At 41.7% G+C, this 24,414-nt stretch overlaps 1 protein-coding gene across 2 annotated transcripts in view; it reads right to left on the reverse strand.

Moving 5' to 3' along the window:
* Positions 1–24,414, reverse strand: part of LOC138827293 (sushi domain-containing protein 4) — a 118,144-nt gene that overhangs the window by 26,571 nt on the left and 67,159 nt on the right. Inside the window, exons 3-5 of one of the 2 annotated variants that reach the window (XM_070022797.1) lie at positions 22,552–22,764; positions 4,134–4,307; positions 592–780 (exon numbers count right to left, since the gene is read on the reverse strand). In XM_070022797.1, coding sequence (XP_069878898.1) covers positions 592–780; positions 4,134–4,307; positions 22,552–22,764 — 576 coding nt within the window. The remainder of the gene's footprint in view (positions 1–591; positions 781–4,133; positions 4,308–22,551; positions 22,765–24,414) is intronic. The other variant, XM_070022798.1, reaches the window with a different exon arrangement.

A 24,414-nucleotide genomic window follows, 5' to 3' on the forward strand; every position in this document is an offset into this window, starting at 1 on the left:
GTTTTGAAGCATTTCATTTAACTTTGCAATATTTTGCAGCTTAACCTTTGATACTTGCAACCATTTGTGTGTGTGTGTGTGTGTGTGTGTGTGTGTGTGTGTGTATGTGAATAATGGGGCTTGAACTCAGAGCCTAGGCACTGTCCATTTGCTTTTTTTTCCACTCAAAACTAGTGCTCTAACACCTGAGCTATAGCTCCATTTCTGGCCTTTTTCTGGTTAACTGAAGGGTCTCATGGATTTTTCTGTTCAACTGAAGAGTCTCATGGTCTTTTCTGCTCAGGTAGAATTTACCATGATCCTCAGATCTCAGTCTCCTGAGTAGCTAGGATTACAAGTATGAGGCACAGACACCTGGCCTACAAGGTTTTCTTTTATCTGCTGTCTACTTCTTTAAGCCTCAGGATGGGGAAAGCAAATTTTGCATGTAGTTCGTATGGCTTTGTGGCAAATGATCTCTTCTGTGGACAGAGACACGGAAAGATTACTCCAAGAACTAAAGTTATTGCTGGCCCTAACTTGTAGCATCGCCTATCAAAAATCTACTTCAGAGCTATTAAATATAACTTCCTAAAGGCTAAGATGTGTTACCTTCCAGAGCAAGGCACCGGGGTGGGCTGGATGACCAGATAAGGTTGTGTAAGCACTCAAGATACTCGGACCCCTCAAGTTTAAATCCAGGGAAGCAGCGATAGGCAATCACAGTCCCCACCGGGAAGGAGGTCTGGAACTCCGAGATGTTCACATAGCCATTGGAAGAGGCTAGAGGTCTCAGGCAGCCTGGGAAGCATAAAAGAAAGAGGAAAGGTTTCACTTGGTCATCTTAGTGCATTCAAAAGTCAAATGGAACACTGGAAGTCTTCAGGATTGCCTCATGGCTCCGAGGAGGGAAACACCTTGGTCTCTAGGCTTAGTTTCCATCTTCAAACTGGCTTATTACATTTAGGAGGCAAAGGTTTGCTTGTATGTTTGCAAATGTCACTGAGAGGGTTAAATAAGGAGTCCAGAAGTAGAGTTGAGGAGGTGATGTGTTTGTGATGAGGACTGGCAAATACAGATTGTGTGTATATCCTAGGCACAATGGCAAATGTCTGAACCCTTCCCAGAGCTGACTTTGCCAAATACTGAGAATGTCTTGAAGGAATCTTAGGCACATTTCTTCCATGGACACCTCAGTCTATGACGTCTGGACATCAGAGTGAGTGAGATTAAGTGAGGCAGAGAGGGCAGAACTTAGAGTCACTCATTTTCCTGGTCTGCAGTAGCTAGCGTGCCACTACTGTGCCCTGAGGCACAGAGCTCTCCAATCCCAGCTGACCCTGTCTACTCTTGAACCAATCAATGCTCAGGACAAACTAGATCTGAATAAGTAGAGGAGCTCAACCATCTTTTTAAGAGACTCATACGTCCTTACATGTTTTTGATCTGAAAAGTGGCAATGTTCGTGGCAAAAGTGAAATTGGGGTGGGAATCTGGAACTCCTAGGAAGAAGTTACAGCTCTAAGCTACTTGCATAGATAAACTGGTATCTCCCAAATAAACACTGACTGATCCATCGTAAGCAGCAGGCATCTGAACACTGCTTTCCAAAATATAAATGTTCCCACAAAAAATGTCCACCCCAATAGGCCTTCTAGCAGCTTCCTACGCCCAGGAGATGGCAGGGGTTAAAATTTGTGCAGCTAAGCAGAGCTGAGAGGAAAAGGTAGGTTGTTCACTCTTTGCTGGAGATAGTCCATCCTACATATAATAGGAGAAAATGGGCTTCAACTCAATAGTTCAATGGGGTTTCCATTTGCACTTCTAGATAATAGAGAGAAGCTTCCTCAGGATTCAGCCCCTGGATCTATAGGTGCAAATAAAAGTTACAGAATGAAATGTCACTCTAAGGGCCAATTAATTCCTGCAGGGGGCTCAGCCAGGTGTCAGGCTGTCAAAGGCAACTCGGATGTCTCATTCCTTGTGCTATGCCAGAGGAGCAGCAGTGACAGCTGGCAGAACACCTGTATAGCAAGAGGCAAAGTGGGGTGGTGGGGTGGTGGTCACAATACAGGCCAGGGCATCTCCTCTGTGAGATGGAGGGCTCTGAGGAGAAATGAGCACAGGGTATGTGTGTATTGTTTGAAGAGGCACATCTCTCAAATGTAGCCATCTAGGCACTAAGGGTTCTATCCAGTGGTAGAGCACTTGCCTAGCATATATGAGGATCTGGGTTCAATCAGGAGAACAGAGAGAGAGAGGGAGAAGAGAGAGAAAGAGGTGAGAGAGAGAGAGAGGGAGGGAGAGACTGGAGGGGAAAGGAGGAAGGGAAGGGAGGGAGGAAGAAAAAGAGGGAGAGGGAAAGGAAGATGGAGAAAAAGATGGAGAGAAGTCAGCCAGTTCTTTGGTTGCTGCAAAGTTCTACCTCATGGCTTGAAACAGGATTTGTGAAATGGGTGATAAGGTGGCAAGCCAGACAGAGCAATGGGAAAACAGGTATTTGAACTCCTTAAACTGACATCCCAAGAGATCAACCACCATGGGATGTTCAAAAATTATTGGGGGGGAAAAACTCTTAAGGAAGCCCAGTGTATTTAAATGACACAAAAGGAAATAAAAAGGGTGAAAGGGAAAGAGCAAGGATATATGTGAAAAAGGTAAGAAAAGAAGTAGTGGGAGCCAAGGTGATTTTCTTCGCCATTACTCTGACAGTACCAGAGACCTGGAACGAATCAGTGGTTAATAAAGTTTATTCAAATAAGGAGATCAATCTAGGAGCCAGCGACTTCTTTTGTAGACAGTCTCAGAATGTGTAAATAAATCCGAGTCTCCTTTAGAAATGAAATACAAGACAGGCTAGCAGCACAGGCGGCTGTGGGGGAAAGGCAGGGCAGGGAGTGTGATGGTCAGGCTATGTCTGTTTTCCCAATTCTGCAGCCCGTGTTCCTTCACGGGGTCATGACTCTTAAGCTCCCATGTAAGAAAACAATTTATTTCTGATGATGGGGCACATAAAGTAATACCAGAGCCTGCCAGTTGTGATTTCCAAGCACAAAGTTAACATTTGTCTCAACTTGAACATGCCAAGGTTTTGGAAGCAAATGAGATTGCTCTCCTTCTCCCTCACAGAATGAATTATGCATTGCATTCTCAGTCCTTCAGTTCAAATCTCAGGCCAAAAAAATAAAATGAGAATTAATGTGAACTGGAGGGCTTATTTGCACAAACAAGGAGAGACCTCTATATGGCTAGGGCAAATCTTTCAAATCTGAAAGGATAAATATTCACCATAGGGTGAATATCTGAATTTGTTTTTCTGCTTTCTATGCTTTAAAAAATGGCTAGTTTTGGAAGTGGTGCTGTGGCTTAAGTGGTAGAATGCTCACCTTGAGCTGAAGAGCTCAGGGTCAGCATCCAGGCCTGGAGTTCAAGCCCCACAACCGACCCCTCCCCCCCAAAAAGCTAGTTTTTTTTAAAGAGAAAATAGTGCCTGTCAGATGGGATTTTCTATATTCTCACTGAAATAAAGGAAAGCACTCTGTTATTGCCATTACATAATGAGCTATATAATGGTTCATCATTGTGTTCAGAGCCCAGATTATATCTCATAGTCCTTAAAACTACCTTTCACTTACTTACAAACACAAGCAACATGCTAAAAAGGAAGGTATATGGAGCCATGACTGTAATCCTAACTGGATCTGAAGATCCAGGTTTGAAGCCAGACTGGGCAGGAAATCTGAGACTCTTACATCCAATTAACCACCCAAAAGCCAGAAGTGGGGCTGTGACTCAAGTGGTAGAGTGTCAGCTTTGAGAAGAAAGAAAAGCCAAGGGACAGTGCCTAGTCTGTGAATTTAAGCTCTGAGTCCAAGGGCTGAACTGAGGGCTGAGTTCAAGCCCAAGTACTGGCACAGAATGTGTGTGTGTGTGTGTGTGTGTGTGTGTGTGTGTGTGTGTGTGTGTGTGTGTGTGTGTATGAAGCTGAGTCACTACAGGGATTTAGATGGAGATTCCACGAGCAGAGACATGGCAGTCCCCAGGAAGATATGGGAGGACTCACATGGAATAGATGCTCTTCTATTTCTATTATGCTGCTCTAGACACGATGCAGTCCAGATAGAACAGCTGACAAGTGCAGCTCTGTCCCGTACCTTGACAGATGGGCAGATTATCCCACGACCCATCATCGCGACATAATGAAACCGTGTTGTACAGGTCAGGGTACCGAATCTTGAATCCTTCATGACAGGTGATGATTAACTTATCTCCATGTCTGTATGTCTTGTTATGAATCTCAGCATCTTCAATTTGAGGGATACGGCAATCTGCAATCAGGTTAAAGGTATATATTATATTAGTTTGGGAATTTAAAATGGTTAACAGCTTCACAAGAAAGCTCATGTTTTCAGTCCTTATCTTGACTCATACAAAAAGTTGATGCAAGGTATCTTACCCATCATTAGGCTCAGATGCCAGGAATAGGCAACACAGCCTGAGTCACAGAGAGATGCAACTCAGAGTTGACACGCAGAGGGAAGTTTATTTCCTGCCTATGATACTTCTGTACAGCTGGTCTTAAGAATAATTATGGCAATAAATGAAGATAGGAGTCAGGGCTGAACCTGAACTATCTATCTGGTTATACACTGTTGTGGATGGTACCTAACACAACACAGTCTGTCTGTTAGACCTGGCCAACCCCCTAGCAAGCAGAGGTCAAGCTGTGGCTGTGTTGGCTTTCAGCATCTTCTGTCTATTTTATGTGCTTTTGAATGTCTAATGAATGGAGCAGCACATACTCTTATCAATCGCTCAAAGGCTTAGAGCACCCAGCTGCACTGCCTTCTAAAAGTAGGGTAGAGCAGAGTGCACAGATGCGGGGTGGGGGGTGGGGGCAGGGCAGCAGCTCCTTGCAGCTAAGTAGGGATCCAGTCCTTGCTACCCCCCCTCCCCTCACTGCCTCTTCTAAGTCACATTGATCATAATGTATCTCTCTCCATTTCTTATGAATACATCTCTACTTAGTGTTTCCGATTTTATGCATTTTTTTCAGAGATGGGGATCGAACCCAGGGCCTTGAGCCCACTAAGCAAGTGCTCGGCCACTGAGCTATACTCCCATCCCCACTAATGTTTCTGATTTTAGATGCACATATATTTGTTAGTCTGACCTATGGGTAGATTAGGTTTCAGACATGGACTCTTAATTTTTTTTTAAAAAGGAAAATTCTAAGGACAGCATGTTGTCGATCACAAGAAACTCCCCCCATAAATTCCTGAATCGCCTTAAAGATAATGATTCCTCAGTCATTCCCCACTACACAGAACCTATGATACTGTTGAAATAGCATCAGTAGGAGTTCTGACCTTTAAGTGGTTCTCAGGTGTGGTCTATCAGTGCTGAGGCACTGGACCCTGGAAGCTCTGACTGGGATGACAGGAAGAAAGAAGCCATGGCTGACAGGGTGGCTCTGGTGGCTGCAGACTTTGGTTGCTTTGAAGGAAGGGAACAATGCTAGGGATACGGGGTTTGGGCTACATTGACCAGGAACAGTGGGGAATGATACGATTGACTCTAGAAAACAGGATGTGAACAATGAGAAAGATGAACAGAAAGTGAGAGGGGAGGGCCTGGCAGCTGGAGAGAAGGAGTGTGGGCTATCCATTGTAAGGGTCATCTTAAGTCAAATGCCTGGAAGCCTGAGATGACTTTGTTACCACCATTAGTTTGAGAGCAAGACTGGTGCCATCCACTCCCTGTAACATTGTTTCCAGACTTAGGCACAAACCTGTCAAAGAGGAAATGCAAAGGGAGCCATCTGAATTTCTGCCTGAGAGCCCTAAGAGTACTCAGGAGCCTGGTTAACTGGCTCTCCACACAGCCCCAACCTCTCCCGCTTCCCCAAAGAAATTATCATCAAGCTGTCTGATGAACTCTAGATTTCCAGCTAGAGTCTTGGATACAGAACGGTGATCTTGTTCTTTGTTTTCCTCTCCTTTTTGCTTTTGGAATGGGGGTTAAAACAGTTTACATTTAATCAGTAGTTTTTCTGCTAAAATAGCTGAATTTCTCACAAATTAACCCCAGGATAATCCTGACTAGAGTGACAACTCTGCATACCATTGCTGCTTTCTTCTTAATGGAAAATGTAAATTATGGTGTTTTTTTTCCAATGGCACTAAGCAGACATTATTCACAGCAAATAAAAACACATTTATCAGGGCATCTGTCTGTAAAAATCTTGGCTTCACATAGTTCCTGTGATAGTAATTTGTATGTCTGAATAACTATGTTCATAATGGACTTAAAATGTGTTCAAAAATTAACTGGAAGAGTCAGAAGGTGGTAAACACTAAGAATAGTCCATGGATAAAATGTCCATTTGGACTTGACAGATCAATGCACATGGGCTGGCTAGGTGCCAAAACACTCATGCCTTGTTCCTAAGGTTGACTTCCCAGCCTGTGGTGGTTAAAGTAGAATGCTTTGAACTTCTCAGTAGAACTCCAAGTTTCTGCAGGCAGGAGTCAGGTCTATTTCAGAGCATATGACACAAGGATTGAAGGGAGTTCTCAGCCACCCAAGTCTCATGGACTTCCATCCACAACATCCATGTGGATGCTTCAGGGACAGTGATGCAGGGCCAATTCACCAAGTGGAGCAGTCACATTTCAACTTGCAATTAAGAAGTTAGAGTTCAAGATCCATCACAGTGGAGATGCCAGGAAGGAATATGCCTTAAAAGTAAGGAAAACAGCTGGGCGCTGGTGGCTCACGCCTGTAATCCTAACTACTCAGGCTGAGATCTGAGGATCACACTTCAAAGCCAGCCCAAGCAGGAAAGTCCTCAAGACTCTTATCTCCAATTAAGCACAAGAAAACTGGAAGTGGCATTGTGGCTCAAGTGGCAGAGTGCTTCCCTGGAGCTAAAGAGCTCAAGGGTAGCGCCCAGGCCCAGAGTTCAAGTCCCATGACAAAAAACAAAAAAAAAACAAAAACAAAAAAACCACAGACAGGTTCTAACAAAGCCTACATCTAAACAAAAGAAAGGATCATTTGGTCTCTCTGAGTTTTTATGGCCAATGTCTAGCATTTAACTTCCCCACCACCCATGAACGCAGAAGAAGCCATCTGGAACAGGTATGTGCCCGAATGAGCTGTCTGTGATGGAGAATGCCCATGGACCTTAGTTCTATGGAGCAAAATAATCCAGAGACCTTTGGTCTCTGAAAATTAATGTGAAATCTTCATCCATGTGGATGCTTTGTATAGAAGTCTTCATGGTGATATGGTTGGTTTCTGAAAGATCTGTTTGGCCTGTTTATAATCTCACAGCCTTCCTTATTCTATGTCAGTTGGAAGGTTGTTGTTGGTGGTGGGGGGGAGTTTCAGGGAGCCTTCTGGCAACACTCAGATAAATCCATCATAAGTTAAAAATGCATTAAATACACCTAACATATGGAACACCCTAACTTATTAGTAAATATGCCCTGATATCCGCCATTTCCCCTCATGTGGCTGATGGGATTGAGGCTCAATGATACTGTCCAGCACTGAAAGAGAGTACTATAGCACAAATCACTAGCCCAGGAAGGAACAAAATTCAAAATCTGAAGTACAGTTTCTACTGGACGTGTATATATCACTTTCACATTACTATAAGGTCAAAAGACAATAAGTAGAACCATTATTAAGTTTAAGATGTTTATAACACCATTTTCTTTTCTTCCTTCCTTCCTTCCTTCCTTCCTCTTCTTTCTTCCTCTTCTTTCTTCCTCTTCTTTCTTCCCCTTCTTTCTTTTTTCCCCTTTCTTTCTTTCTTTCTTTCTTCCCCTTTCTTTCTTTCTTTCTTTCTTTCTTTCCCTTTCTTTCTTTCTTTCTTTCTTTCTTTCTTTCTTTCTTTCTTTCTTTCTTTCTTTCTTTCTTTCTTTCTTTCTTTCTTTCTTTCTTTCTTTCTTTCTTTCTTTCTTTCTTTCTTTCATTGGTCGTGGAGCCTGAACTCTGGGCCTGGGCACTGTCCCCCAGCTCTTCAGCTCAAGGCTAGTGCTCTACCACTTGAGCCACAGTTCTACTTCCAGCTTTTTCTGCTATGTGGTGCTGAGAAATTGAACCTAAGACCTCATGCATACAAGTCAAGCACTCTACCACTGAGCCATCTTCCCAGCCCCTGTAACACCATTTTCTATAGCATAAATTCATTCAGTCAGAATTTTTTAAAGTCACTTTAAACATAGTATTACCAAGGACTATAAAAATTATTTATCAATATTGTATTCTATCACGGGGAATCAGTCAACAATTAGAACCTAGGAATATGGGACATAAATAGGTGCTTGCAGGATGCAACTTGAGGGATATCAAAACCTTTGATTCTGGGAGTCATTTTATGCCAGCACACCACTGTCATTATTTTTTGTGCCTTGCTCCTAGTAACAATGGAGATTCGCTACAATGACATATTAAAGGAGCAAAAGATCCTAAGGCAGTTTTATACATTTATATCCAAGTACAAATTAATATATCAAGCTAGTTAGCAGAGAACAGGTTCCTAAGGGATATAGCAGGCATAATATTCATAAAAAGAGGTTTTCAAGAATGTGTGCTATATGCTGGTTGCATATGTCTTTAAGATGTGAGTTATATGTGAAAACAAATTTGATTTCTTAAAAAAGCCACATTTCAGCATTAATACAGCCCCAAACTGGTCCCAGGAACATTAATACATGATATAACACTCAAAGAATCACAGTCCACATTAATATATTAAAGGCTCTAAAGGTCTTTCTGTAAATAATTTGATTTAATTTCATTTAAATCAGAATTTGTAAAGCTTATTTATTCAGGCAGCTACTTGTTCATCCATTCCGTGAATTATTGAGCACTTACTCTAGGCCCAGTACGTTCAAGCTGCTAAGACAGAAAAAGTCAAGATTCCTACTCGTATAGCACTTGCATGGAGGGAGACTGCTACTAGAAAAAAATTAAGAATCAAGTGAGCTGAAAAAAAATGACAAGGACATAGGACAGGTACAGACAAAGGGACTCACTTAATTGGGCAGCCAGGAAATGGGTCCCTGAGGAAATGACATTTGTTGAGCTGAGACATCAGTGACAACAAGGATCCAATTACACGTGGAGCTGGGAGAAGAAAATTTCAGATAGCAGAACAGTTGGTACAAAGGCCAAGAAAGAACTTGGTATCCTGAGAAACACTAAAGGTCCATGTGTTGGGAATACAGTGACAACGAGGGGAAGGGAAAGGCCACACCAGTTGGGCTGATAGATTAGGCAGGGAATTGGGGTTTTAAATAAGTATGGTAGGGAGCTACTGGAGAGTAAGCATGGGCCATGAAGGAGCTGACCTAAATCATGTGCATAATGGCTTTTCTGAGTTCTGTGAGTCCGACAGTACTACTGGAGGAAATGGACTCTTACGCACTGTTGATAGGAATGTCAATTAGTCCAGCCACTATGGAAATCAGTATGGAGGTTCCTTAAAACCCTAAAGACAGAACTATCATATGATCCTGCTATATCACATCTAGGTATATAAGGGATATAAGTCAATATACAATGGAAATGCCCACACATTCACGTTTATAGCAGCACCATTCACAATAACCAAAATACGCAATCCATCTCTGTGCCCATCAATTGATGAGGAAGTAAAGAAAATGTGATACAAACACACAATGGAGTTTTACTTGGTTATAAAGAATGAAATCTTGTCATTCCTAGGAAAATGGATGGAATAGAAGATCATCGTGTTAAGCACATTAAACCAGACGGAGAACAGATACATATCACATACTCTGTCATATGTAGAATTTAGTCCTTAAAAATAAATCCCAGGCGCATACATACTCATGTTTATTGCAGCACTATTTACACTAGCCAAGTTATGGAAACAGCCTTGATGCCCCATAACCAATGAGCAATCAAGAAAACGGTGTGTGTGTGTGTGTGTGTGTGTGTGTGTGTGTGTGTGTGTGTGTGTGTGTGTGTGTTTGTGTGTGTGTGCATTCACACATGTGTGTACACACACATGGAATTTATTTATTTATTTGCCAGTTGTGGAGCCTGAACTCTTGGCCTGGGTACTGTCCCTCAGCTCTTCAGCTCAAGGCTATTTTACTACCAGAGCCACAGCACCACTTCCAGCTTTTTCTACTTTATGTGGTGCTGAGGAATCGAACCCAGGGCCTCATGCATGCAAGGCAAGCACTCTACCACTGAGCCACCTTCCCAGCCCACACATGGAATTTTACACATCCATCAGAAAGCATAATATTGTTGTTGTTGTTTGCAGGCTCAGAAAGACAAAGGTTCATGTGTTCTCTCCTAGGTGGAAGATAGACCTAAAATATAAATATACTTGAAAATACATACTGGGCCATATATGTGTACACATATATGTATCCCTGAGCCAAGAGCACAGGGACAGCTCCCAAGCCCAGAGTTCAAGCCCCATGACTGACAGAAAAAAAAGAAAGAAAAGAATAAAAGAAAAGAAAAATCCTAAAATATTAACAGTAGCATCAAAACTTCAATTCCTAGGTATAAACCTAACAAAAACATAAGACTTTCCTATAGAAAACTTCAAAACATTATTTAAAGAAAAACTTGGAAAGACCTTAAGTAAGTGGGAGAATAGTCCATGTTCTCTGATTGGAAAACTCAATGTTATAAATATTATAAAGGCATTACTTTCCTCAAAATGAACTACAAATCCAACATGGTTATATTAAAATTTCACATTTTGATAACTGGCATGCTGATTTTAAAATTTAGATAGAAATACAAAAATATCAAGAAGAGATCAGTCTTGAAGACACAGAGGAAAAGGAAAAACTTGTTCTGCCAGAATTCGGGACTTACTAGAGAGCTACTGAATTCAAAATGATATATTAAAGAAAATACAAACAGATAGATCAATACAACAGAACAGAGTCCTGAATCAGGATGTGCCAGATATCCTGCAGTATAGTGGGAAGAGTCTTTTCTATGACTAGTGCTGGATCATGTTCATACACAAACCAATTCCCTATGGGATGGTTGAGGTCTCAAGGGGAAAGGTAAAAGAGTGGAGTTCTGAAGATCATATAAGAGAATGCCTTCATCATCTCATAATAGGAAAACCTTTTTACTGGGGCTTGAACTCAGGGCCTGGACATTGTCTTTTAGCTTTTTTCTGCTCAAAGCTGGTGCTCTACCATTTGAGTCACCCCTTCACTTCCAGCTTTTGGTGGTTAACTAGAGATAAGACTTGCCTGACTGGGCTGACTTCAAACCATGATCCTCAAATCCTAGCTTCTTGAATAGTTAGAATTACAGACATGAGCCATCAGTGTCTGGCAGGAAAGCAGTAAAAACAATCTTTAGGAAAGTATTTTTTAAAACAAGAAAATACATTTAAAAACCACCAGATTTCCAGGATTTAAAAGAAATGACCAATACATTTGATTATATGAAACTATCTCATCACACTGATGTCAAGAGAGTAAAACCATAACCAAAGAACGATGGTCAGCACCCAAAACCAACAAACACTTGTAGCTATTATACATAACATCTAAAAATCAACAAGGGCTAAGTACTGGTGTCTCATGCCTGTAATCCTAGCTACTCAGGAAGCTGAGGGTTGAAGCACCCAGCACCTTAGTTCAAGCCCCAGGACCAGCAATAAACAAACAAACAAACAAACAAATAAGTCAACATGGAAAAGACAACTAATAGATAAATGGGCAAGTGAATTAACGAGTTTCAAAGAGAGAATATCAAGCTTTCCAATAAGAAGATAAAAATGTACCCAGCCTCCTTATTCCTCAGAGAAATGTGCAGTGCAACTGGTAGATGCTGGAAGTGGTAACCCGTGCCTGGAATCCCAGAACTGGGGTGGCAGAAGAGAGGAAGGTGTAGAGGCAATTGGATCATCAGTTCTTGGTCTACATTAGCCAAGACAAGTTCCCGTCTCAAAAAATAGCAACACAAACCAACCAGCAAGGCAATTGCCTATCTATCAGATAGCTAAGATATTAGCAACACCAAGTGCTGTCCAGGAGTATGCTCTGCTGGTGGGGTAAGTGTAAATCAGCGCAGCCACTTCAGAAAGCTAGCAGCACCTATGAACACAAGACATATGCATATTCAATACCTTAGCAGAGCCAACAGAAATGTGAGCCTATGATTCACCAATGGGTTTTCAGCACAACTGCAACAAAATTATGGTTAACAAAGTCAATTAGAAAACACCTGTCTATTAAACATCAGAACGTTTAAGTGATGGAATGTCCATCATATATTAGAATGCCATACAGCAGGGAAAATGAACAAAATGCAGCTGTATGTGATTTATGTACATGGATTTAAACATAATGTAAAAGAAATTAGATATAATCTTTATAATTCCATATACTACAAGATAAGACAAAAGCAAATGAAATGTGAAGGAGTGACATGCTTAGGAATGCATGTTTCTGGACTGGGTGACTGCAATCATGAAATAGTGATCGCTGCCTATTAGAGGGAAATCGAAGGAAGTAGTGGGATCAGCTTTCTGGGGCACCAGCAATATACTATTTTGCTTCACCTGGATGACAGTGATGTTGGTGTTATTTAAACTCATTGGGCTAGTCAGTTTTATATACTTTTCTCTATATGCATTATATTAACAATACTAAATAATATTAAAGTATATTTTATATTAAAGCACATTATAGTATATTAAACACAGTCTTCTATTTATAATATTCTATTTATGCTTCCAGTATTTATAATAAATTTAATGTCTATGTAAGTATTCTACTTTATTCATTTCAAAAAGGGTGAAAACACAGCATAATGCATCCAGAAAGAAGAGCAAGAAAATTCACTGGACATGCAGCCTTCTTTCTCTTCTCAATTGGAGCCACTGGGTCCAACAAGCAGAAAAGTATGTAAAGGAATTTTGGGGGACAGAATGACTAAACACAGGGGGGCAGTGCTAAAATTGCCCAAAGCATAAAACCTTAATTATTTGAATATTTTCCAGATGGCATCTTAACTTCTGAATGACAAGCGTTCCTGGATTCTGAATTCTTGCTTTTCTCCTAATAAACACAATTTAAATGACTTTATCTTTAAAGAAATGTTGAATAGACTTCATTTAAATAAGAAGATCACAGGAAGTACTGCATGGTCAGAGGTGATCTCACAACACAGATGAAGTAGCTGGGCCCCGTGGGCTCCCACCTGTAACCCTAGCTATTCAGAAGGCTGAGATGTGAGATCCTAGTTTGAAGCCAGCCTGGAGAGGAAAGTCTGTGAGACTCTTGTCTCCAATTAACCAGCAAAAAGCTAAAAGCAAAGCTGTAGTTCAAGTGGTAGAGCACCAGCTTGGAGCAAAAAAGCTCAAGGACAGTTCCTAGGCTCTGAGTTCAAACCCCAGTGCTGGTACCAAAATAAAACAAGAACCAATTTCACATCCATTTTCCCTGGCTCATGGCTTATAGAGCTTCTGCTGCCACCCTCCCCCATCTTAATGTTTTATTTGTGGAACATCCAAGACAAGTATCCCAGACACTCTACAGCAGGATCACCTGCAGATGCCTGTGGAATGTAGATCCCAGTGCATAGAAAGCTTTGAGCATGGTGCTTGGAAATGTGCTATTTTTCTTGCAGCCTTCAGACAATTCCCATCAAGTCAATCACGGAGACAACACCGTCTGGTGAGATATACCAGGTTATTCTAGTCACTGACAACTGAAGATATCAATTAAAAAGCAAAATTGCTGGCCCCAAATCGAATTTCTAGCCCATCTTATAGTACCAAGAAAGCCAAGCATAATTCCATTCTAACCTGAGATTCTAATGTTCATTAGCTTCAACTCTGTCCACTAAGGCTTCTAACTCTTGCAGACTGAGTGTAGGTTCTAAGAAAGCCTGGCTCAGTATCTAATTGGACTATAAGAGCTGACTGAGGGAGCCATGATCAACCCCGAGCTGTGCTCGACAGGCAAGAGAGAAGATTATTCCCACCCACATGGGTTTGGAAGGACATCCTTGGGGGTAGCCCCATATGTTCATAAGCAGTCAGCCTAATTCTGGGTTGTTTCAATTGTGAGCTTGAGCAAACAGCTTTCTGGGGATTTTCTACCATCAGCATGGAGTTCAAGGCTGCCACCAATCATAGTGTGACCTTTACATAGGATCCCACAAATCTCTGAACATGTGCCCATGTTGTCATCCTTGTTCCCTGCTTGCCTAATAATTCTGTGACTTAAAGCCGTTTCCACCACCAGGGTCCCCAAGCAGACAAGGGCAGGATCCCAGTACTCATGTGACATCAAAGAGACGTATGGCTAAGACAACGCTGCCCTGGTTAGTACTTTCCCTCCACATTTGAGGGCTCCTCCACAAGCTTGAGAGCCCTTGCCTGCGGCAGTCCAGTTGTCATCTTCCCATAGTGATAACTGATCACTTCCATCACTTTCTTTGTGAGATCTGCTCCTGTCTGACCTGACCTTATTTCCTCTGTATCTCCTCCCCTTTCAAGTCATGATCATATTTAAGTTAAAGAAATCTGTTTAAGAGCAAAAGCCAAACTCACTCGGAAGCTACAAGGGAGGAGTAGAGGAAAGCAGGGAGTTCTGTGGATAGCAGCCTAAGTAAGAAATGGCAGTGGCTCTGGGGACAGGTAGAGACACCTCTCTGCTTTTTCTCCCATTAGAAGATGGAAAAACGAGGCCATGCAAATACCTGCCCTTCCCAGTAGAGGCTGTAGCTTTTGATAACTCCTGTATAAGCAACAAGAAAGACGTTTCAGATGATAGAAAATGCACATGAGAAGAAAAGGATGTTAAATAAAATATTTTTAAAGCACCCATCTGTTTTGGCAGAGCTTCTGGAGCTGGAAGACATTTCACCTTAATATATGAGTAACTGTAAAACAAGAGTAAGATTCCCCCGCTTTTGAAAAATGCCTGCGCCCCACAGTTTCAATGAAGAAAGGAACTAGCTGCCAACTTTGCTGCCAGCTTTAGCTTATGAGTCAAGTTGGATCTTTTAATTAAACATTTATAATGTAATAATAATCTTAAACTCACATTGCACCTTTCTCACTAGGAAATTCAAAAGACCTTTTTAACATCAAATTATTCATTTTTTTAAATAGCAATCCTGGTCAGGTTTATGGGAGCCAAAATATTTTAGTAAGTGCTTTAGAAATAGCACATGATGAATGTGTTTTTTTTTTTCTCATTTGCATTCTGTAGGGAACTGGGACAAAGTAGGGTTAAGCCTGGAGACACAGGGAGATGGGGGCGTGGCCGGGGCATTTCTTCCTGAGTCCTACGCCCTTTTCAACGATACCAGGCAACCAGTAACAGGGATCTGGGGACACAAAGCACAAATGGAAGGGTGCTTTTATAAACACCCATACCTTGGCTCCCACCTTCCAGAACAACTGAAACCACCTTTGGAATGAGTACTTGGCACTCCAGGTGATTCTAACTTACCAGCTGGGGCTGTATAACACCGGTCCTGGTCTGGAAGTCAGAACACTGGTCCAATTCCAAGCTTACTTACTGTGTACCTTATGTCACCCCTTAAATTTGTACACTTCCTTTGTTCTGTTGTAAAGTGACAAATGGATGTTCATTTGGTGGTAAGAATAAATGGTCTCCAAGAGGCTCTGCTGAACACTAGAGAGCATCATTTCTCTATTCCCTTGCAGAGCCTCATCACACTACATTCCTGAATAAGTGGGTCTCACTCCGTTCTCTTTATGTTTGAGATAACCTGGGAGTTTTAACAAATGAAGATTCCTTGGCTCCACCTCTAGCAGGAGGTCTGAATATGTATTTTCATCCCTCACATACAATAAATCAGGTTCTTTCCCAAGGGGGTCTGGACCTGGACCCTTATTATATGTGTCACCTCCCTCCTCTCCACAGGTGGTTCTTCTCCTCTGGGTAAAACCATTCTCATCAGATGAGATGAGCACCCTGGAAGGCATAAAGGATGTTGACTTGAATCCCAATTCTGTCACTACTTAGGCTTCCATGGGGAATCTAGCCTTTCTGAGCTTCCACATTCTTAGTTGTAAAATAAGGTCTTAGACCTTTCTTTGTGGAATGACTGTAGTAATTAAAAAAGACAGTGTACAACAGGTACACAGTGTTGAGGAAAGGCAAGCAGAGGTGATATGTCAGGGACATAAACTGCAGATGGGCCGGATACAGAGGCACTGAGGAAGCTTTGCCTTTAGTGGCTGACAAGGACAGGGCAGGTTTGGCTGCTGCCTAGCTGCTTCTCCTTCTCATTCAACTGATGCTGAGTTCCTCTGTCAGCATCCCCAAAGTGCATGATGTGGCAATGACAACTCAATTCATAGTGCCCTGCAGATAACTCAGACTCAGCTGTACCAACATTACTAACTATGACTAAGGCAAAACTAGTACTAAGCAATGGGGGGTACTAAGCTAATCAGAAGTAGGGAAGGAAGCAACATATAGGTGCTTTCCTTATATGTGACTAATGAAAAATGGCAAAAGTCAGCTGTTCTTGGAACCCAAGTGGAGGCAGGAAAGACTAACAACTCCTGAAGCTGCTCACTATGACTATTCATGGGACACCACTTAGGGGCCACTAATTATCACTAGATCACTTGAGACTATGGAGAACTTCCAAGAAGGCAGAGACAGATGGGTTGCATGGACCCCTGGACAAATGACTACAGAAGATCAAGAGAAAAAAGGAGTTGCTAGTCTACTGGGCTTCCCGTTTCATCCTCTGTAGAAGAGAACTGTCCACACGCAGGTGATAAATAGCATGGCCAGTGAGGTACAGATCTGGTCATCACACAGACGGTATAACAGCATGCAAATCTGAAATTTCATCTTCCTCCTAGGTTGAGGGATTTCTCCCTGCCATGGCACTGAAAGGTGGAGAAGGCTGCTCTTTTGGTGAAGAAACAAATCTCATGAAGTCATCTCATGTTTGCCTCAGGCCATGGGCCTGGGTCCCACCTTCTATATCTTGCTCTTTGCACAGTGCTGCAAGTCATACTCAGGTTTTCAGGCACAAGACTCTGGCTCTGCTGGTGGTATCCACGGGTGGCCTGTGCAGGCAGCATTTTCAAGATCTATTCTATGTGTGGGGGTAAACAATGCTATTTCCTACCTGGCTCCTCTCCAGCTCAAAGGAGTTGGCTGGCCAACTACAGCCAAGAATTTTCTGAAAACCTTTTCTGCTCAGGCAGTTCATTTTCAAACAAGTGATGTTCTTCAGAGGGGCATGGAAGGTCTCTTCATAGCATTATGCTGGGATTAGGAGAAGAATCACAGGGATGTAAGCTATCTGCGTACTTTCACCTAAACCAGCTGTCTGCCAGAACTGGGTGACTCCAGTGCCATGGAAGTGCTTTATTTTCTTCATATGGCTTTATCTGAAATTGACTTGAAATGGGGGGATCAATGATGAGTGGCTGTGTGCAGAACAGTGGCTGCTCCAAGGAAGGAGTGGAAAGAAAGAGAACTGTTTCTCTCTACTTTGCAGAGAAGAGCTGGGTGAGAAAGTCCTCAAATATTAAGAACCCATTTCATAAAAATTTAAGTCAGCAGCAGCTCTGCCTTTGACTCCTTCTACATCCCAAAGCACCCATTCCATAAAAGGACACTCAGAAAGGAAACACTGTGTTTCTAACACACGGAGTTTGTTGTCTATACCCAACAGTGTTCAATAAGCACTCTGAATCCTCCCAGTTTCTTCTAGATGGAGCTGCTTTTTTAAAGCTAGCATAAACACTCTTTCCAGAAATGAGAATCCAAAGGGAAGAGGGACTTGGATGCTATTCAATATTGTCCAATGGTCTAAAGAAGACCTTTAATCCATGTAGGACTGCGGTATGATAAAGTATTTAGGGATCTATCTGCAGAAAGAAGAAAGAAAGAAAGAAAGAAAGAAAGAAAGAAAGAAAGAAAGAAAGAAAGAAAGAAAGAAAGAAAGAAAGAAAGAAAGAAAGAAAGAAAGAAAGAAAGAAAGAAAGAGAAAGAAAGAAAGAAAGAAAGGAAGAAAGGAAGGAAGGAAGAAAGGAAGGAAGGAAGAGAAAAAAGAAAGGAAGGAAGGAAGGAAGGGAAAGAAAGAGAGAAAGAAAAAAGGAAGGAAGGAGGAAGAAAGGAAGGAAGGAAGGAAGGAAGGAAGGAAGGGAAAGAAAGAGAGAAAGAAAAAAGGAAGGAAGGAGGGAGAAAGGAAGGAAGGAAGGAAGGAAGGAAGGAAGGAAGGAAGGAAGGAAACTTCTGCCTAGTTAGGATAACCAATATAGAAGGGCTGAGGTGTACTCAGTAGCTCAGCTGTAACACAAAGTGTTAAGCTAGGAAATACTTATATTAATATGGACAATCAATAAACTTGTCAAGATACAGGTTGATTTTTTTTCTCCTCTATTTTGTCCCAAATAATATCTGTTCATAATACAAACAGGTCCTTGAATTGATAGGTTTTATTTTAATCTCTTGAAGTACTGTGAAAGTAATCTTCTTTAATTAATTTTAGAATGTGCTTTTCTTACTTTTGAGACTGTCTTCCTATGTAGCCCAGGCTGGCTTAGAACTCATGACCCTACTGCCTTTGTCTCCAGAGTGCTAGGATTACACGTGTATGCCCATGTGGCTTACATTCCTTCTTGAAGTTGTACAGACCAAAGTGTGAATCAGCAAAACACTGATACCATTTCTTAGCCTTGGCCAATGTATTTAGTAGGTCAGTGCCCACAGGGTGGATTCCTAGTTCTGTGCCAATTCCAGGTCTCCTCTCCATCACACTTTCCTTGTTCTCTGGACCACAAATGTGTTCACTCATGCCTAGGATCACAAAGACACAATTTCATCTCTCAGAATGCAAACTTCAGGGGAATTTGTTTCCTATAGTATCAGTTCTATAAGTCCAAACTAAAAGTGAGTTTGCCTGGGATGAACAAGTTATATGGGAAAGGTAAAGAGAAGACAGATGGCATGTGCTGCAGAATGCAGTGAAGAATAAGAGAGGACCCAAGAGAAACTTATACCTAACACCGTGCAAAGAGTCAGGCAAATGCTTCTGTAGAGCACTTCATTGCTACAAGCCCTGTAATGCATATGAATGTCTCAGACAGAACTGGTCCACAGCGTAAAGCCCAGGAACAGAGACAAACCCTGGGGCTACAACACATCTGCCAGTCACTACTTCATTTAATTCAGGGAAGGGTCTTCTTTGAGCCTCAGTTTCTCTATCTGCCAAATAAAAACTAAATCAAATCAGAATGAAGGCTGGGGTTATGACTTCATGGGTCTCTCTGGCAGCCTAGGGCTCAGTAAAATTGAGCAGAATTGTGGAAAAGCCCCTGACAAAGATTCCATTACTTTACTGGAGAGATGGAATCACAAAATACCAGGTGACCTACACCACAGACCTGCAGGTAAGATAATACCCCCAAATTCCCTATGAGCTCAGGGTCATATCTATGCCTTGAGGGGTATAAGGACCAATGGCAGTGCCAAACCTGGAAGGGACAAGAGGCTCTAATGCATAGGCATCTGCTTGTACTTTCTCAAAAGCATGTGCCTATACTTCCTACACCAGGCAGACACTGAGCTACACCAAACTATTAGGCAAGGGTCCCAGCGGAGGGCTCCAATTTCAGGCCACCTAGAAACCTGCCCTACTGAATAATAAAAATGCTTCAGTTTCACAACAGTGAGTCCTCAACCCAGCTGTCTCCCTCATGTGCCACGGTGTTCTTTCACTTCACTAGAAAATCACTCCTTGCACTCTTCCTCTTTGTGGTTCTCTGCCTACCTAGGGCAGCATCGTAAGCTCAGATGTCACCCCCACCCTCCCCAACAGTAGCATCTGCAGCCCTGAACCTGACCCTGATCCAGCAATGTGCTCTGTGTTGGATTAGAATGGGGCTTCTATGGCACAAAGAAGGTTGGGAAACAACCTTGGTGGAGGACAGAGGCGCCCATTTAGTGCTGGGGTGGGGGAAGGTGGTATTTGTAGTGTAACTGTGAGAGCTCAGAACTGTCCAGAACAACAATTTATTAAGTTGGTTGTCTTGGAGGAAGAGAACTAGGCTTCAGGGTGATACACTGAGAACTTCTTTTTTTCTTAAGCACACACCTCCATCCTTTCCTTAATCTTTTAAGAACCCATCCATTATACATGGACATTCTCCTAACTGCCCTTCCTCTCCTCACTTCATATGAATTATTGCTTTATCTACAAAGAAAAATGTAGATGCTGTCCCAAGAGATCTAGATTCAGAGGAGAGGGAGGAAGTGGGACTCAGAGGAAGTTCCTGTCCAGCCAAGACTTTTATCTCCATTGTCTCATTGTAATGTTCTGGGTCACACACAAGCCCTTCACACTCTCTCTGACCCCTGAAAGATGGAGATTTGAAACAGAAAGCACTTCATTTTCCCCAGGGCTGGCCTGGATAAACCCAGTTTTTGTTGTAGTAGTAGTAGTAGTTGTTGTATTTCTGCTGCTCCCTCATCAGCTCTGTGATCTTAACAAAGTGAGTGGACCTCTCTGAGCCTCAGTTTACTAGCTAGGAAGTGAGAACCATGACTCTCAGCTTGTAGAGTGTTAAATGACACAGTGACTCTGGGGGTACTTTTAATAACCTATAAAAATGTGATAAATTATTATTATTATTACTGCCCCTACCAAAATTCATTGGCTTTCTAAGAGATACCCAGCAAGGGAAACAAAGTAATTCAGCTGCCCTTGCTATTATTCTCCCAGCATAAATCTTGAGCAAGGGCTAAATCAGAAAGACGAGTCTTTCTGAGGAGACGAGTCTCCTCATAAACTGGAGAGAATAAATGAACACGGCCTGGGACATTAAAATTGCTTTCCCTCCATCCGGGACACAAGAACAATGTCTTTATACAGATCTTTCAAAGACCATAACAATATCACTGTTAAGATTAGAATGAAATTGTGCATCATTGTGCTTAGGCTGGCAACAGTCTTCCAGATTTCCAAAATGATGAGAGCCCAGTACCATGACTGGAACACAGACCTGGACCCTCCTTTGAAAAAATCAGACTGTCTTGTTTGAGGGTGCTGTCTTCACCTACCAGCATGGGTGGGCTAAGCATCAAGAACTATGCATACTGACTTGAACAACAGAAAATCTTACTCCTTTCTCAGGAATTACTACATAGCATGAGGAGTTGGAAGGAAGCTCAGCTAAAATGTGACAAACTGGTTTTTCCTGCAATAGTAAAATAACAGAAGCTTTCATCTCTGGGCAATATTCAGGAAGCCTATTTTGGGTTTTCTTTGTTCTCTGATGTCCCTGAGCTTGTCTGGGTTTTAAGTACCGGGTGTCATATGACTTCCCTTTGGCAGCAAAGTTTACATTCATGAACCAAATAAAGTTTAACTAAGTAGGTTCTCATGAAAAGCACAGCTTGCATGGACTGCTTGCAAGAGGAGAAAATAAACTTATTTTTAAAACATTAAATTTGGCTATATTTTTACCTATCTTTATCTCCTTTTCTCTCTATGTCTATAGGGCATGTGATACATATTTACAATATACATATATATGATACATAAAATACACATCCTCATCTTAAAAACAAAAGCAAAAGTAAAGATTAGAGGTACTTTAAGAACAACACACCATCCTACCCATCCTTTACAATTTCCATGAGGAAAACCATAATAGATATTTTTAAAACTGCTTGTCAGATTAAATTATTTAAAAGTATCATAAAAGAAACATGCACAGAATCACAACTTTCACATACATACAAGTATCATAAAAGCTCCCTCCCTAAATAAACTCAGTAATGGTATCAAGAGATCCTGGAACTCATTCCTAATGAGCTCAACAACATAGAAGTTCTAGGCTTCATAAAACTGGGGGCTAGAATTAATTCTTGATTAATGACTACACCAACTTCAGCTTTGTTGATCCTCTGAGATGCATAATCAACAACCACTTGGCAGTACAATTAGTTCAACTTTAAATATGTCTACATATATGTGTGTATACGTGTGTGTGTGTGTGTGTGTGTGTGTGTGTGTGTGTGTGTATTTAAGGTGATTTCCAGCAGAAATTGAATATCTAGTGACCACCAATAGATTTAGGTGTAATTGCTAGGAATAAATGTCTACCATGCAAATCAGTTCTGCTTTCTTTCCTTAAATGAATCACACCTAATTCAGAGCTGAGAAGGACTTGATTTAATCCTCTGAGTAACACTTGTCTTTTGTTTCACAAAATAGAGTTTCTTCACAATATATTTACTGTACTTTTTATTGGACGACATGAGAATGAGTGCTGAGCTGGCAGCCTAATAACAAATAGCCCTAATGTTATCTGAGTTGCTCTCTTGCCTTGACAAAAATGGAGATAAATTAGATTATAATTGACATACAGAGGGAAGACTGTTTTTCTTAATGCTGAGATTAACTTGTCCCCTACCCTAGTCCTCAATGTTTTCATGCTGGTATAGTCAGAAACAGAGATCAACCCCAAGGCAGTCCTGCAGCTGAGCCACTTGAGTGGCTTTCTTGGAGAAGTAAACACTTTACCTTCTTGCACACAGATGGGTCTATCACTTGGGACCCAGCCTAGGGTTCCATTAAGATGTTTCATACACAATCTCTTTGTAGAGCCCTTCAGCCTGAATCCGTCTTGGCAGTGAAATCGTGTTACAGAGCTTTCGAAGAAATCCCCTGTGCTGGGGGTCCTGAATCCATTCTCTGGAACACCAGGATCAGCACATACATGAAGGTCATCAAATCCTGCATTGATAGAGAAAAGAAAATGTATCTTGAATACACTGTTCTTGTGCCAAGGGTTTTCTTAGATAAATGGCAAATACAGTATTATTTCACAAGAGCACAAATATTTCAGTGCAGATTTCATTGGCTAGGAGAGGCAGAGCTTGGACCAAAAGTGCCTGGAACAGGACAACAGGACTTATCTTTCACCGAAAAAGGAAGACAAGTCCTGCTACTGAGGGGAGGAAGTTCTCCATAAGGTAAGTCTCCTTCAGGATTCATCTAAAATAGCACCACTTCCACAAATGCCTCTCTTCCCCTTCAGAATCCAAATAGGAGGCCTCTTTCCCATCATCCCCTGAGCTCTCTTCTCTATAAGTAGTCATTACCATTGATACATCAGGTGTAGCCCATTGGGCTATGAACTCCTAGAGTAGAAGACAATTGTTTTTTTCTTCACCTTCTGAATATTATGGGTAAGTTCCTGGAGGCCATTCCACAGATGTATTCATGAAGGATGGATGCATGCATGCGTGGATGGGTGGATCGATGGACAGGTGGATGAATGAGTGAATGGATGTATGGATAGGTGGCTGGGTAGACTGATAGTTGGGTGGATTTATGTATGAATGGATGGATGGGTGATGGACGGATAGATAGCTGGCTGGCTGGATGGGTGGGTGTTTAGATTAACGATAGATGGAGCTGCACACTAACTATTCTTGTGGAGCCATTAGGCAAGTATCATGATAGTCCCAGAAACTTACACATTCCACAGACAAAAGAGATGTGAGGTACTCTCCTGTAGCACAATGATGCTGTCTCTTTAACACCCTTTCAGCTTCCTCTCTTTTCCCAACCTGAGTAGGCTGTACACCTTAATTTTCTACAACCTTCTTCCAATCCGCAGCCTGAAACAACTTAGTTCTTTTGCTTTGTCACCAATCAAGGAAAAGGTGTATGGTGGAGCTTTTCTCCAGCATATATAGGTTTTAGCCAGTCACCCCTGCTAACCACTAGACCTGCTGACTTCCAAGGTCCCTCGCCTGTGGCACATATCATCCTTGCTCTGTTCTTTCTCCCAGAGGACAGATAATTCAAAGGAGGGCTGAAGACCCATAAGGAAAATGACTGCAGCCATCAAGAAAGTAACTCCTGTCTAATAAATACATGACAAGCACTCCATTAAAATTACAATATTAGAGAGACAAAATTTCTTTTCTGTACTTGTTTCTTCATCATTCTTATTGATTTATATTTTTATGCTGGGATTGAAGTGAGGGCTTTACACATACTAAGCCACACTCAGCACACAACTATTTCCATGGGTTATTTTATTCCTTCCTTTTAAAACACACTTCCATTCCTGTCCTCTACTTTGAACCATAGCTAACTTGAGTGTGTTTCCATGCCCAGGGATGGATGTCTGGAATGTTGCTGCCCATGGCTCCAGCCTCTGGCACAGACTACGGAAGCTGAGAAGCCAGGAGGCATGAGAAGGAAATACTCATCATCTTGGATATGTTGCTAACAAGAAAAATAGACATTTTCTAAGCCTACCAGAGTTTATATACCACTTTTCAAATTAACTCCTTGTAGATCAGTTCCCTACCTGGGTAGTTTTCTGTAGAGCTCTTCTGATAGTATTCTTTTATAATGATGAAGATCAGC

This window comes from Dipodomys merriami, unplaced genomic scaffold, assembly GCF_024711535.1.
Source record: "Dipodomys merriami isolate MVZ:Mamm:240054 unplaced genomic scaffold, mDipMer1.0.p SCAF_153, whole genome shotgun sequence".
NCBI classification, from domain to species: domain Eukaryota; kingdom Metazoa; phylum Chordata; class Mammalia; order Rodentia; family Heteromyidae; genus Dipodomys; species Dipodomys merriami.